The 17670-nt window shown below is 37.3% G+C and overlaps 1 protein-coding gene across 1 annotated transcript in view; it reads right to left on the minus strand.

Moving 5' to 3' along the window:
• Nucleotides 1-14105, minus strand: part of ITGA11 (integrin subunit alpha 11) — a 1670941-nt gene extending 1656836 nt beyond the window's left edge. The window contains exon 1 of the mRNA XM_044077667.1: nucleotides 13778-14105. Coding sequence (XP_043933602.1) covers nucleotides 13778-13832 — 55 coding nt within the window. The 5' untranslated portion in view covers nucleotides 13833-14105. The remainder of the gene's footprint in view (nucleotides 1-13777) is intronic.
• Nucleotides 14106-17670: the final 3565 nt, after the last annotated feature.

Consider the following 17670-nt stretch of genomic DNA (forward strand, 5'->3'; position numbering starts at 1 on the left):
TGAGCCCTTTGATCCTCTTGGTGAGGTACTTTTGGGGTCTTTCCAGTTGCTGCAGGTGTCTGGTAAGGTACATCCCAAAAGGGGCACTGTACTCAATTATGGGCCTGATGAGGGATGAGTAAAGAGGCATGATGACCTCCCCTGATCTAAATGTGAATCCCTTCATGATTAGGTGGGCTATATAAAATGTTTTTCCAACCACTTTGGCCACGTGGTTGTCAAATGAGAGATTGCTATCAACTTGGGTCACCAGGTCCCTAATTACTTCTTCTGTACTTAATGGATTACCACCTATGTGGTAATTTGTGGGCACTTTGTTTTTGCCAAAGGGGATGACTATACACTTTTTGGCGTTCAGCTTGAGGCCATGGCTCTGGCACCAGTTGTCTGTTTCTATTAGGCCCTTTTGGAGGATGCTTGTGTTGGCTGGAGAATTGATTATGGCACCCAGTTTGCAGTCATCTGTGAACTTGGTCAGCCACAGTCCTTCCGTGTTGGCCTGTACCTCCGAGAAATATATACCGAACAAGACAGGTCCCAGGACTGAGCCTTGTGGGACGTAACTGATTTGGAGTCTGACATGGCTCCAGCAATTCTAACCATGTGGGTTCTGTCCTTGAGCCAGTTTGCAACCCATCTAGTGACATAGGGGTTTATATTTAAGCTGGTGAGCTTATCTATAATGCCCGAGTGGGGTATTGTATCGAAGGCTTTTGCGAGGTCTAGGTAGGCTGTGTGGACCACCTTCCCCTCATCAATGGCCTTGGTGACTGTTTCAAAGAAATTGACCAGGTTTAAGAGGCAGGATCTGCCCTTAACAAAGCTGAACTGGGTAGGATCCAGTGTCTGTAGGTCCCCAATATCTTTATTTATGAGGTCCATGATGATTCTTTCCATAGCTTTGCAGACCAAGCTAGTCAGGCTTATCGGGCGATAGTTTCCAGGATCCATTGAGGTACCACCTTTGTGGAAAGGGTCCACTGTTGCTGTACACAACTCTTTGGGTACATATCCTGTAGTAAGGCTGAGAGTGAACAGTAGTTTTATGTTTGGGTTTAGCTCTTCTTGGAGTTCATGTAGGACGCAGCCCGGGACACCATCTGGTACCATTGATGCTGTGTTTTTTGCTTTTGAGAGGGCGGTTCTTACTTGAGCATCTGAGATGTCAGGAGGGCAGCACCCTGCTGGGATAGATATTTTCCCTTTTGGTGGGGGGGAGAAGTTTGCGCTGAACCTGTCAGCTAGGATGTTGGCAATGTCTGTGGGTTCGGTGTATTTTTTGTCATTTTGGACTAATTCTGAGCATATCTGGGAATTCCCACCCAGGTTCCCAACATAACTAAAGAAAGCCTTGTGATTATCCGTAGTGTCCTGTGCAATTTTTCTCCCTAAGTTGGCCTTAGATGATTTTATGATTGCCCGTAGTTTTTTGCTAATACTGATCAGAGATGCTTTCCATTTTTGGGATTTTGCTCTGTCATGTAGTAGCTTCCTCCTTCTATTGTATAGTTTGGGTCTTGGTTTTATTTGAGATTGCATGATCCATGCATTCCTGAAGGTGTTCATAGAATGCGTTTATAAAGGATTCTGCGGTCTGGGCCGTATTTTCCACAGGCCTGGGGCTTTGAAGGATTCCACCTCGGTTTTGAGGAGTGTGAAATTTGCTTTAGATAAGTTTTTCACTGTGGTTTTCTGGGCAGGGGGTGGGGTCAGGATGTGAATATCCAGTGAGATTAGTTTATGGTCTGATCTTAACAGTGAGGGATACACTTTTGGTCTGGAGCATAGAGTCCCCATGTTGGTGATGATCAGGTCAAGTATGTTTTCCCCTCTTGTGGGAGTGGTAACAAGTTGTTCCATAGCATTTGAGTTTATAAATTCCAGGAACCTTTGGGCTAGGGTGTTGGAACTAGAGTAATGCTCCCAGTCTATGTTTGGGTAGTTGAAGTCACCCAACATAATGGTGTTTGGAGAGACCTTCATATTTTCCAGTGTTCTCAGGAAGGCCGAGTGGGGTTCCTGGGTTTGGGAGGGTGGTCTGTAGCAGGCTATAAACTGGAAGGCAGTTTTACCCACAGTTAGTTGCACATGGATAGTCTCTGATGCTTCGTGCTGTGCCACCAACCTGGAGGTGTGGGTATCTTTGACGAATATTGATACTCCTCCTTCTTTTGTGGTTCGGTCCAAGTTTTGGGGCCGAAAAGCATGGTATGAGGTATAACCTGGAAGTGCTGCAGTGCTCTTGGGAGCCTTGAACCAGGTTTCTGTTATTGCACAGATATCGATGTTCTCCATGCTAAGGAGAGTTTCGAGTGCATGCATCTTCAGGTTTAAACTTCTGGCATTAAGTAACATTACTCTTAGTTTCTTATCCCTTGTGATACCTATGGATGGTGGGTTTGTCTTTTGAGCCTTGCCTAAAAAAGGCACTATGGGGGTAGCAAGAGCCTTTTCCAATATCCAAAAGCCCAGGGGTGACAGGTGCAAGCCGTCCCTAGCGAAGCATCGTGGCTTGTCGAGCATGTCATCCCAGGCTGACAGGCATTGGATCCCCTTTGAATGACACCAATACTTAAGCCAATTGTTGAAATTGATCATCTTGTCTTCATATTGTGGCATCATTCTTGGTGAGGGTAAGATGCTACTCAAGGTCAGGGTAGTACCAGTCTGGGCTACATGCTCAGAGAGCTCCTCTATGTCTCTTTTCATGTAGTCCAAGGAGGTACATCTCAGGTCATTTACGTCAGCATGGACAATGACTGACTCACATTTGTATTTGCCTTGGAGTGACCTGAGTGCTTGTGTTATGTGGCGGATCCTAGTGCCTGACAGGCATCTCACCGTGACCTTCTCCTTGTTCAGCCTGGTGAGCGGGACGTCAGTGTGCCTGACGATAGAGTCACCTATTACAAGTGTATCAGGTGTGTTGTTTAGCCTTAAGGGCTGTGACTGTTCGGCACACTGGCTTTGTGAGCTATGTGTTGCACGTGTTTTGTTTTGGGGTAGCGGTTGCTTGGGTGTCTGCTTTAGAGGTCTCTGCTGCTTAGGCAGATTTTTATTTAGAGCCTCAGTATGTTTTGTGTGTTTATGTGTTTGGTTTGCTGTCGTGGTAGGTCTATGTGAGACTGGAATTGTAGTAAGTGTGGTTTCCTTCTCCTCCTGACTGGTTACGCCAGTACTGAGTTGAGAGAGCTTAGCCTCCAGTTTAGCTATATGGTTGCATTTAGCTGTGTACCACCTCAGAACTGCCTGTGGTCCAAAAAAATGCTGTTAATTCTAATGCTGCTACACAGATATACAACATACCATCCTAAATCTACATTAGTGTAGCATAGAAAATATGACATGCTTAATAATAATGCTAAATTTATGCTTCTTTGCATAACAAATGGAAAAACTAAGCCATGTTACATGAATATCTGCAAATTGCTTTATTTTGCTGCCATGCCTCTAACACATAAAGTACATATTTTTGCCAAAGCTTGCCACTGACCGTTCATAACTGGAATATTGTGCTGGAGACTTGTGTGTGTACATGCTATGCTGCTTTGCAGCTACATGTTGCACTACCCATGATTCAGAATCATGTTGCAAGCATGATGCACAGGCTGCTATTATATTCTTCTATTTTTCAAGGAGATTTGTGAGACTATGGCATCTTCTGCAAGCGCCTACAAATAGTGGCTGCATGATGCATGAAGTACAGCAACTATTTTAAGGACTGCCCACTGGGTCACAGGCATTCCCAGGAGAAGATAACAGTACACTAAACAATATGATGACCAGTTATACCAAAACACTTATGATGTCCATGCATTAGAAGCAGAGGTCAGGCAATGATAATGTCCTGAACAGTAAGTAAGTGGTGAATATCAGTGCTTTTTTTTTTTTTTGCTTTTTACGTAAGGCACTGCACTTGATTCTGGAATACTTACCAAGGTCAGTGGAACAAATATTTGTGGGTTACTGTATAGAACTTCAATGTCAAGAAGAGGTGGTGATGGCAGTATTTAATGACATTTGCCAACTACATTGGTTTGAGGTTTCTACAGTAGCCTGTTAAGTGGTGGGGTTTAGCTGCCTTTCGCTTTTGCCTACTTTCCTATGTACCCTTACCTTTCCCTTTCATGGATCTGACAGGCATAGCTGCAAGTACGGTATGGTTATACAACTTTATATGGCACCTTGACACAGCTGAAGGATGCTCTAGTATGTATAACATAGCCACTACATGTACAGCTTTATTTAGAGATGCAGCAGCCTGTGTGTTCACATATTCAGTTCTTAGGAAAGATTGATAAAGCAACTCTCTTGATTCAAAAATTACTACTTGGACATGCCAACTTGTATTGTGTTGCTCACATATGAATGACAGAGCACAGCTACCTGTATGGCATTTCTGCCGGTCTCAACTTTGATATGAAATTACTACTTATCTGAACCATACCCGTTTGGTTTAGCAGCGGGTGCCATTCCCAGATCTGGCAAATCTCAACTAACAGCTGAGGGACAAAAAAAAAGAAGAAGAAGAAGTAGATCTGGCACTCCTCACCTCAGGAGCAAGACAGGTTTATTTTTCTACCCCTCAAATCTATCTTGAGGAGCAATGCTGCAATGTATACCCCACATGCAGTAGAATAGCCCTATGGCCAGTTCTCTACTACTTATCAACTGGTATCTGCCAGTCACTTTGCCCTCTTGCCTTAGCTTACTCATATATGCTATCCCTGCACTTGTGCCTGTCTCTAATCCTAACCTTACACATTAATTTATAAAATCCCTTTTCCCCTAACAGTACCACTGCAGAAGAAATTCACACAAACACACACACACACACACACACACACACACACACACACACACACACACACCACTAAATTTGTTTCCTTACCTAATGTTTGTTCTAACCCTAATCAACAATGATACACGGAGGCACTAAAAACTCTACCCCCTTAATAACCTTTACTTTAACCGTACCACACAAAGTTGCACACACTCCCTCACCATCCCACTTACTGGTAAAAAAAAAACTTCAAGTTTACTCCATTTGAGAAAAAAATGAATTTTACACAGAAATACAACCGAACATACAGCTGAACAAATTGATGTCTGGTAGAGTCTGGAACCAGTATATATATATATATATATATATATATATATATATATATATATATATATATATATATATATATATATATATATACATACATATACATATATATATATATATATATATATATATAGATATATAGATATATGGATACACATATATATATATATATATATATATATATATATATATATATATATATATATATATATATATATATATATATATATATGTTTATTATCAAAATGTTGAAAATGAAAACAATTTTCAACAAAATTACCAACTTGTTTTTCCTACTTTGGTAATACCAAATTACCAAAACTGTCAGAAATGGTAACCACAGCAAATGACATTCAAACAGAGGAAGTTCCTGTGTCACCATTACTTTTCAAAAGGAGGCAAGCCCTCCTGCACCCCCCTGCATATTATATATACACCATCTCTGAGATCGCACTACAGTGAGAAAAAGGGAACATTTCCCAATCTGCATTGCACTGCGATCTCAATTCAAAACATCAACTTCATATTAATGAACATGTACTCACTTTCATTAATATGAAATCAAATATTATAGCAATAACCTACGCCTGGGTGTGGGTAATGCTGGATTTACCCACGGTTGGTGTGGTTTGGTCACGAGGGCGAAGCCCGGTGGCAAACAAAGCCAACCGTGGGTAAATCCAGCATTACCACCAAAAGTGGGTTATTGCTATTATACAATGACATTATTTAAGAAAAAAAATAATTACTTTTCTTAAATAATGGCATTGTATAATGCCTCCTTGCTGCCCTTCCGCAGCTGTCTGGTATTCTGTGGCAGTTCTGATGTACTGTGCATGCATATGCCTACACAGTACATCAGAGCTGTGGGCAAAAGCAACGGAGAAAGCAAGATCTCCGTTGCTTTTTACAAACTGTTTCGCTATGTTAAATGGGTTTAACATAGTGAGACAGATTTAAAAAAAAGCAATGCAGAATCCTCGTTGCTTATTTTAAAGCTGTCTCGCTATGTTAAACCCATTTAATATAGCGAGACAGTTTTGAAAAAAGCAACGGAGAAAGCAAGATTTCCGTTGTTTTTTACAGACTGTTTCACTATGTTAAATGGGTTTAACAGAGCGAGACAGCTTTAAAAAAAGCAACTGAGAATCTCCATTGCTTTTTATAAAGCTGTCTCGCTATGTTAAATTCATTTAACATAGCGAGACAGTGTTGCTGTAAGAGTTATAGTAATGGAAAAAGTCTGGGTGACCGGACCTTTTTCCATTACTATAACTTGGATTTACAAAGTGCACATTGGCCAATCAGCATGCATGTTTCTGAATATTAATGGGGGGTCATTGTATAATTTCAGTTCGACATTATGGGTGTTGGTAAAACACATGTTCAACCAGCCCTTTTTTGTCGAACTGTATTTCCACATTTTGAATTTTGAAGGTAAACTACATATATAGATAGATAGTTTATGTGTCTGTATATCAAATTGATGAAAAGTTAATGTCACTAACATCCACACATTAATATCGACAAATGTTGACATACATTTTTGTATGCTCCAAGGTCACTCATCGGGAGGTTGGTACGGGGTCAGGTGTTGGCTATTGGTTGAGGTGTTTACCTTACAGGCACAAGATGCAGTGTTTGATTCTCAGGTGGGATAACTGGTTAGGCTTAAAATGGCCCATAAGGGCAATTAGTCTAGTACTAACCTATGAACCATGCACATTTTAAAACAATATTTTTGCAGCTGCAATGCCCTGCACCCCTCCCACACCTACTACTAATTATTTATTCTAACTCCAAGACCACACAATCCACAGGAAAAGAGCAGATTCCCCAACCCTAAGGATTGTACGATCTTGCATAACTGTTGACCATCTGTGCAGGATCCAAGTTTATTCCTCAGACCATGCACGTTTTAAAAAAATCTCATGCACCCCCCCCCCACACCCTATGCTTGTTATTTATTTATTTCTTCCAACTCCAGGATTGTATAATCCCTGAAGAAAGGGAATATTCCCCAACTCTAGGAAATGTGCACTCTCATATAACTGTCAATCATCTTTTTTGTCAACCAAAGTGTATCAACAAATCAGTGGTCAGTTTAAATTTCAATCGATTACTCCCATGTAGCATATAGAGTTTTATACATATATATATATATATATATATATATATATATATATATATATATATATATATATATATATACACACACACACACACACACACACACACACACACACACACACACACACACATGGGTCTACTTCAAAATCCCGATGCCCAGAAGATCAATTTTTACAATCCTGAAACTGTAGAACCTTGAACATCAGATTTTTACTAGGGTAAGTAAACTCTTGCCCAACATGTCCTTTTCTCCACTGTAGTGCAATCCTGGAGTTAGTATATATAATTAGGGGGGTGTGGGGGTGCAGCCCCCCCCCACTTAGGTGGGTTTTACTTACCTTGGCGTGAGTTTCATTTCCTTTTGGCCAAGTGTTTACTTACCCTAGTAAACATCCAGCATTTGAGGTTCAGCAGTTTCTTGATTGTGATTTCCAGTTTGTGAAAGTTGATCTTCTGGGCTTCAAACATACACACATATATACATATATATATATATATATATATATATATATATATATATATATATATGCATACATACATAGATATATGCGCATTTGCATGTGTGCATCTACATGCAAATATTCACACACATTTACATCTATATACCCGTGAATGAACACATATGTGTCTGTATATAAATATGTATACATCCTAGAAGTGTATGTTCTATGTATTGATAATGGTGTACAGTGAAAATGTATCAGCCAAAATGTGCATTTATCACCACTTCATGTTTGTCATCAAGCATCCTTATAACAGTCATCCTAACTCAGGCCTATTCACAGTTAATCAAAGAAATTTACACACTGCACAAACAAAAAATTCGCAAACCAGACAAAAGACATTACACTTACATAATATCAGACTCATAGAAATGAAAATTGAAAAAAGAAACAAAGTGCTAAAAATTAAAAAAATCCATTTAGCCAACAGGAAAAGTGTATTACCAGGAACTAACACCTTATTCAAAATAAGTACACTGAATAAGTTTAAACTATTTATTTATTTATTTATTTCCAGTTTGATAACCGGGATGGTCCACTGGGCTGAAGGAGCCTGTTTTCAGTGGAGACCCGGAGAGAAAAGCTCCGAAATTAAAAACATAAAATAAAAAAATTAAAAATAAAACATAGCATTATATAATATTTTAAACAAATGTAAAATGTTACAGTGAGATATAGCAAAAATTCAGTGCATTAAAAAAAGATAGAAAACCCGAGGATAGTTCATGATATACATACAATATTTTAAACAAATGTAAAATTATACAGTGAGATGTAGCAAAAATACAGTGCATTAAGAAAAAGATAGAAAACTAGAGGATAGTTCATGATATACATGCATGGTAAGTAGGATAGCTATTGGAAAGTGAAAAGATAGTAGGAAATATATACACAAAATGAGGAGAAAGGAGAGAGAGGCAGCTGAGTAGTAGACAAGGAGACAATTGTTTATTGGAAAAAAATTCAGGTGTGATAAGAGATAGGAAGATATACAGAGGAGAAACAGGCTAATGTTTAGTAGAAAAGTATTGGACACGTTATTTAGATAGTTAGTGTCTTTTGTTAGTCAATTTTATATAGATTTAGAGGGAAGAAGTATAAAGGGAGGGAGAGTAGAGAAAAGAAAATTATGCATAGTATTTACATTATGTACAGTAAAGGTTTAGAAATTATGTTAGAATTGGTGAGGGGAAGATGTTGGGAAAGAACAGCATGGAGTAGAAGTACTTAGTGAAGTACAAGTAGGAGTGAGTTTAGTAGGATTATGGGGGTAGAGAGCAATTACATTTCCAATTGTGGGCGAGATGGGAATGGAGCTGGAATTTGAAGTTTTCAAAGTTTTTATAGATTCTTAGCGAGGGGGGAGGAGAGTTCTATTTTTTTGCTAACTAACTTAGAAACATAACTATATTATAAAACTAACAAATCTCAGGCTAGCCTTCATCAGACTACTAAAATTGTAATGTAAAACTAACTGATATAATAGAAAAGTTAAAAATTGTCTCTCAAGTACAGCATAAAACCACTAGAGAGACAACCTGTTCATAAGAACAATGGAAACTATTTCAAGCCCTATTCAACAAACAAATTTCCTTATTAAAGCACTCTAACAGACTTAATAGGAACCAGTGATTCAAAGTAAAAGAAAAATAATAAAAAAAAGAGGAAGAATATAAATGGAAAATTAACTGTCTAGTTTATGATACATAAAGTATGTTAAAAGAGAGAGAGAGAACTAAATTGTATGACATCGAGCTTTGCCACTTAATAAAAAATGTGTTCCCTAAAACTGCAGTATAAGAAATTCAATGAATCACATAATAGCTAAAGTTACATTGTTAATTAGGTAAGGCCACTGTCTCTTTCCAGGGGCAACCCAGGAGCATTGTCTGTTCAGTGTCAAAGAATAGAGAAGAGAAGGTTGAGAGTATCAAACCCAGGAGCACTGTCTGTTCAGTGTCAAAGAATAGAGACAAGAAGGTGGAGAGCATCAAATATGAAGCCTTGGATACAGGAAATAGATTATTAACAGTTCAGAGTTTTAATCCTCTGCACTAACTACCACCCAACTACCTTACATACCAGCAAAGCTGGAATAAGGCAATTTAGCTCTCTGGGCAACATATCCTTTTAGCACCCCTCATATTACCTCTAAGCGTCATGGCAGCTTATGAACTGTCACTTAAAACAAAAATTTGTTGTAGACACCATGCAATCAGTCTGTCGTGTTAGTCTATTATTTAAAATATTAACAGTTAACAGAACATTTTGACAGATCAAAGGGATACAAGCTGTCTTTTACTGATCATGACCACTTAATGATAATTTATAAATAGTCATTTTTAAAATGCTCAGCAGCTCCTACAGGTGGTGAGCACCTTGGTTATTTGTCCTGTTTGCCTCACCCTTCTTGTGGCACTGCATACAAGACCTTTATGCACCTATGCCTGTACTGGGGAAAGAGGATTTGTAGTGCTTGACAATGTTACATACCTGAGTACATAGTGAGCTTGCATAGAGTATGTTTATTTGTTTCCAGTTCTGACAGCAAAATTAATATGTTGGACTGGCCAGAATTATTAATGGTATCTTAAATCATTTCACAATAAATAACAAGTGAGCAAGCACATTTCAAAATATGGCACACAGACAAGTTAGCTTTCTTAGGCATCTCAACCCAGGTTTCACTATCATTTAACCATATAAAATGGCCTAGTAAGTTGTAAATTAATTTGTATATGCTATAATGAGAGTGTGAAGGTTTAAAGAAGTATATAAATGCAAACCACAAAATACATAAATAAATAAAAACATGCTTTTTTCGAAGGTATTATTATAAAAATAAAAGAATAAAAAATGTAGTTAGACATACCATATCACATGATTTATGTAGGCTGAGCATCCTCTTGTCTGTATCTTATTTCTTTCACATGCTTAATTGTTTTATCAAGCAGTATACAACTGCTTTTGTTTCTGCCTGCCCTGTTACAGTTCTGAAATGTGTGGCTGATAAAACACTGAGGAAGGACTTTTACGCCTGAAAGCTTTGTTGTTGAATACATTATTTTGCACTGTGAAGAGAGCTTTGTTTTATCTCTACTTTGGAGCTTTTTTACTACTACTTTTCACTTTATCCATTAGTTCATCTTTATTTGTTTTGCTTTGCTGTTAAAACAATGCCACCTGTCTAAGAAGAGAACTAATAGCACTTGGTTTCCCTTTCTGACAGCTTGCCTAAACTTAATACTTTCTGCCCAGTAATTTACTGAACCGATGCTTCGTGTAGGCATCTTCCTCAACTTTACACAGTAGTGTCATCCAGCCATCCATGTATTGTTATTATACCCTTCTGCATACACTACTTGATTCAGCAGACCCTCCTTTGTTGCACTGCTTGGGCAGTTTTACCTCACTGACTTTTAAAATATTCAGGTTCTCTTGCGCCAGTTTGCTAACTGTTAATATCACATCTTGGTCCTACTTGGTATAATTTTTTTTCTTCTTCTGGTTTCAGTATCTAAATTCTGTTGATGATTTCAAACAGGAAGAACTGAGATGTGTATGTGTGCATTTTATAATGCATTATTTATCTTTCCTGCTTTCAAAGCAATCTGCAAACTGATAGCTGATGACACACTACGTTTCTGGTAAAACGTTTAAATAAGCAGCTTAATGAAGCAGCATACCACAACATCAATTTTATTTTATTTTTCATATGTACCAATATATTTAACAAATATAGAACATTTTTCTTCCTTTCTTATGTGGCATTCTCCATTATTACATTTATAGAATGGTGACAGAACTGCTGAAACTGTTACTACTCAAAAAGAATGTGCTGTAAAATACCACTGAATGGTTAACACATGATTGAAGAAAGACACAAACTGGAAGTTTTCTGCACACCCTGACATTGTATGCTTTTTTCATTTTCCTGAAATGCCTTCCAGTTATTTTGTCAGAGCAGCATAGTGCTAGTCTACTCAGATTATTTGCAGATGTACTGGCATATTGCTTCATGTGATTTCCTATCTTAACAGAACCCAAAATGTGCTTTAGAACTGCACGGCAAAGAGGTGCTTGAGAAATAGAATGGGCTCTAATTTATATTTTGAAACCATGTAGTCCTGCAAATGGCATGATTTTTTGAAAAAGCGCAAATTATGTATTTAAAACATCACCCAGCATTAACTTCTGCTGTGTATTTGAGACATTTACAATAAACTATGTGCAGGTGCAGTGCCAGGAATGCAACACAGTTGAGCTGAGATTATTTTTCTGCACTCTGTGATGACTACAAAGTGTGGGTAAATATGTGTAGTGTGTGTACAGTGGTTGTGTGTGTGTGTGTGTGTGTGTGTGTGTGTGTGTGTGTGTGTGTGTGTGTGTGTGTGTGTGTGTGTGTATCTGGAATGCACTCAAAGATCGGAAGAAACACAAGGTTACATGTGCACACATATATGTGGAGATATGCTTGCAAGCAATGGGCACAGAGCAGAGAAAAGCTTTGAATAGGTCACAAATCCTTCACACACACACACACACACACACACACACACACATACACACACACACACACCAGTAATCAATTCAGGGGGTCACATTTTCATCTTCTGGTAAGTCTTTAACATCTGGGAGCAAACCAGGCACCTCAATAAAAATCTAAATGGACATAGAAAGTACATGCTTATTCAGCAGAAAGTATCTCAGCCGAGAGCCAGAATGGAAAACGAAATGTTATGCACTGCTCACCCGATAAAATATATATATATATACATATATATAATATATATATATATATATATATATATATATATATATATATACATATATATATATATATATATATATATATATATATATATATATATATATATATATATATATATATATATATATATATATATACATATATATATATATATATAATTTCTTTTTGCACTTTCTGTTTTCTATAACCTGTACAGACCATCTTTAAACCACAAATGTCATATGTTCTTCACAAAGTAAAACATAAAACTGTAAAAGTTGTGCTTTACAAACTAATTTTCTTTTTATATTTTATGTTTACATTAAGCAGCACCCTATACCAGTCATCAGAAGTGAAGGAGAACTTCTGAAAAGATGCATTTCAATTCAGACATCCACTTTGACTCTCCAATATCCTTCCCTTCACATTTATAAGTTTCTAACTCTACTTTGAAACGATTTAATTATACACTGCATCTTTATAAACACATTTTAACATGACATTAATTATTATTGTTGTAAAAATGTCTACTATTCCATAATATAAATCGTATGCCAGACATACTTAGTCTATCAGCTTGTCTAGCCTACAAGTAAACAAAAACTGCTGGGAAAAATATGCCTGTGTTTAACTTCTTCTTATACGGTCGATTAGTAATCTAATGACCCTAACCAAGTAGTTAATATCAACAGGCAAACACAGATGCAATATTAGCATACCTCTCAACCTCAGTGCAAGAAATCTGGACAAAGCACAACAAAACAGGGGGACAAAGGTCCTAAGATAGGAACATATTTTAAAGATTGCTCATATAAACTTAGAAAGTAGCTAAAGTAACATGGTTTGTTTTAACATACATTTTCTGAAGGTTTTAAAGTCTGAAACTCAAATGTAAGTCATTATTTAGTGACTTCACTCCAGAGATCATCCCAGTGATTTGCCAGAAAATCACATTTTTTTTTAGGAGCAGACCATATATTGGGCCAAAAATCTGAACATTCTGTGAAAATCTGGACACTTTTGATCAGTCACGTCTGACAATTTTATTGGGCTTTCTTGAAACTTTATCCTGACTAGTAATCTAAAGTCCAGGAGCAGTGCTGTGCACTTCACCGTTCAGTTTTTAGATTCAAGGACAGCTTAAAATCGGTTGAGGCTAACTAGTTAGTAATAAACCTCAGTTTGTACCTTTAGTACTTCCCAGCACGTCTTAAGTTTGTGAGATAACTGACAATGACACTTTAGCGACTAACTTTATCAAGTAGCACTCACAGACTGGCTTACCTGAAGGTAGGATGACAGCCAATGTGAGTACCGTGAGTAGTCCGTAAAAATCCATGAGGGAGCAACAGACGGATACTGAAGGAGCTCACAACCGCGTCAGCTCGTGCCTGGAGTATAGACCGGTAGCAGACGGAAAGTCTCCGTTAGTCAGCGCGCTCCAAGTGCCAGTACCGCCTGCGGTCCACCCGCCAAAAGTCCCACCCAGCCTCTGCTGGGCCGCCCTCGTCTGCTGGGGTATTTAAATTCAGCCTCTACTTCGTCAGAGTGTTGTTGTCAATGTGTACGCTAACAGAGCAGGCTTCTTTTTCTTACTGTTTAATGAGTTACTAAGTGGAAACTATCTCAGTGGAAAAGGTAACTGGACTGAGTGATGTCCTACTCGTTAACGTGTTATTGAGTCTACTCTTAACCCTGAAATATGTCTCATATGTGGAGATACCCTAAAGTTTATTTCCGATAACTTAATTACCAACGTCGCTCTTGTATGACCCCACTGCTATAACTCCCTTAATTTAATCCAATACCCCCCCCCCCCCCCCCCATTGAACTTGTATCTGTAATTTAGCACTTTGGTCGCTCTGAGTACGGTCGTGTACTTAAATAATGCTGCCTTGAGAACAGCACTGACTGAATTGCTTAGTGTTTTCATCACCCCCCAATACTTCTCATAGTGGTGCATTTTATACATCAGTGTGTTATCCTGAGTGATAATAGCTGTTGTAAAATACTTTTAATCCATCTCACTGACAAAAGATGCCATTCTACAGTGAGGTATTAATAAACTGTAATATTCGGCATTATTAAGCATGTCGGTTTGTAAACAAAATGTTCACAGATTTTAAGTTTAGCAGCATTTTATATTTCATGTGACGTGGCAGGTATTTTGGCTACTGTGCGTGTTTCCACATTTCGGGAAGCACTGGCTCCCTGGCTGTCCCACAGGCGTGGTCTGAGAACGCTACAGTGCATAGGGGTCGCCATGGACCCTGGTTATTTGAAACGGAAACATTATAGAAAAAAGACATACCCTTTCATCATTTTGTAGAATAACAGCATACTTGTCTGACTGCAGAATTGTTGTTTGTGAATGTGTGTGTTTCTTGTTGTGGAGGGTTAGAGAGGACATGAGCAGAAGATTTGTTTTGTCACTAAAATAACGTTTCGACTAGAGTCAGTGAATGGCACACTTTACAAGCAGGATTATTTCTTCTGCTATCTCACTTAACCGTTGCAGCATTTTCTCAGAATATATGGTGTCTGAGGGGGAAATTATTATTGTATTTTATCATATGGGCTATAGTTCATTGGGATAATTCAGTTGTACTTAAGGACACTATTTTTCTTTTACAGTTGCAACTGCATACTACTGAAATAAGTAAAAGTAATGAAAAGTATGCATGTCTGATAAAAGTGTGCATGTCGAAGTGCTGCGCGTGCAATACTGTTCTGTATTAAAAGTCTATTTCTAGAGCATTTCTTCACTGGGGTGCGAATGCAGCTAATGGTCTTGTTTATTCAGCCCTGCTAAACAAAATTGACCTGAAATGGCAAGCGTAGTGCTCGGTCGTATTGATTATGAGTCTCGAAAATCTGTACTGTTTTGCTGGAACTTAGAAATAAATTCGATTTTTTATTTGACTGTGATCATTTTGGTGATTATGCTTAACTACAGTTTCTGGAAGACTGTTCTGATTCATGTCTTCCTGTGTCCCGCTACACTTATGTATAATAGCATAGATGAAGTATTTGCTAGGGAGCAACAAAACAATTTTTACCCTTTAAAGACACAGAGCAATGTGCACTATATTATATGGAAGATTTGAAACAGGTGGTCCATATTTACATCTATGTGAGCACAAACATTATTGTGGGATGGGGAAGTGCAGTGGAGCAGAAGGGCAGGAGTGGGAAGGGTCCACAGGTAGCTCTTAGGGGTCTATATGTTGTTATTTGTCTTTCGGCTTTTTCCCGTTAAGGGGTCGTCGCAGCGGAACTCTGGTCCGCTAATGATTGACAGTAGATTTTTTTTACGAAACGCCGAGGTGCCAGTTCGACGCCCAACCTTCTACGAAGGCACGCCCATTTACGCACGTATGTCTTTCCAATGCTACCCAACCGCGGGGAGGACAGCTGTTTTCTTCAGTATAGTTATGAAGTCTTTCATATTAGGCGTTGTTTTGTAGTTCCATCATCTTGTTATGCATTTTCTGGCAGTTACTAATATTGTCCAGAGCAAGTACAAATTTATTTAATTCAATTGGGAACCATCATTTATATTTAATAATATTAAAGCTTTAGATAAAACAAAGGATTCTGTAAATAAAGCTTGCAATAAATTATTAATATTGATCCAAAAGTACAATCATAAAAGATGTGATACCAATCAGCTTATAATGTTTCCTGACATCTTCAACAGGGCCCATTTCTGGATGAACTGATCTTTACAATTTTATCATGCATTAAAAAAGCTCTGGGTAAAAATTTCCATTTGAAAATTCTCCAGTATTGTGAATTGGATGTGAGCTTAACAGAAAGTAAAAGATTTGATTTGTTTTCTGATGATAAAGATATCAAATAACCTTTGGTAATATATTGCCAATATGTTGGTGTATGTGTTGTTTTAAAGGTTAGCATCTCCCTGTAGAGGTTTGAAAAGGCATTCCTCATATTAAGATTATTGTAAATGATTCCAAACAGTCTGTTTATGAATTTATGAATATTTCTGATAGGAAGAATTATTGTTTACTCTACACATTTCCTGGGAGTATGTTAAAATGCTCTGTAGTATTAACCAGTCTTGAGATGGTATATCATAAAATGTCTTTATATATTGAATATCCAGTACCTTTAATTCTCTAATACATTGTTGCCAACAGAAAAAAATCCTTTGTTCCCAATTTGTAAGGGCTTCCCTATGTACTCTACCAGTAAAGTTCTTTGTAATGCTAAAGGGAATTAGTAGATAAAACCAAAGTGTTATATCCATATTGACTTTAACAAACTTTCTAAAAACATTAAATAGATGATTAATCAAATTCAATGTAGTAGCTTAGACAGTTATTTTTTTAGTATATTGTATAGCATATTAATATCTAGTAAATACCATAGTTTATTAGCTTTATCTGTTGCCACAAAGTTTTTTGAAAATGTATTATCATTTATTAATATAACAGAATGTAATAATTTCCAATTAGAGGAATAATTGGGATTTATCCAATCTATAATAGTTTTAAATATAGAAGCTTTTATGTAAGATTCAATATCTGGAAAGTTTAGACCTCCTTGCTCATTTTAATAGAAGTGAGTTTATTTCCTTAAGGAACTGTTTCTCAGGAAGCAACATAATAGCTTGAACTACATATAGTATCTTAGGGAGCAAGACCATTTTTATTAACTGTAGTTTGTCCTTAAAGGTCAAAAATATTTTATTCCATTTATTTACAGAATTATTAATTGTATTAATTATATTGTTGTAATTAACAGTTATTATCTCTTGCATATCTTTACATAGTACAACTCCTAAGTAATTTAATGTGGTAACTTGTTTCCCAATAATACTGTTTTTATTTGCTTGGATTTCTTTCTTTTTGTTCAATGGCAACGATTTTGATTTTGATTTATAAAAGTGAAATCCCGAAATCATATAGAATTTCCTGATTAATAAATCTAATTCTTCTATTACTTTTTTAGAGTTAGGTATTGTGAAAAGCACATCATCAGCAAACAGCATTATTTTCAAATTATACTGATTATATACATCTATACCTTTTTATCTTTGGATTAATGTGTATTAGAATAGCCAGTATTTCTATAGCTAATGCAAACAAGATGGGTGACAAAGGACATCCCTGTTTGGTGCCTTTCGAAAGACAAATAGATTCCGAAGTGAAAGG

The sequence above is a fragment of the Protopterus annectens genome, chromosome 7.part0 (genome assembly GCF_019279795.1).
Source record: "Protopterus annectens isolate FY-2018-M chromosome 7.part0, PAN1.0, whole genome shotgun sequence".
Classification (NCBI taxonomy): Eukaryota; Metazoa; Chordata; order Ceratodontiformes; family Protopteridae; genus Protopterus; species Protopterus annectens.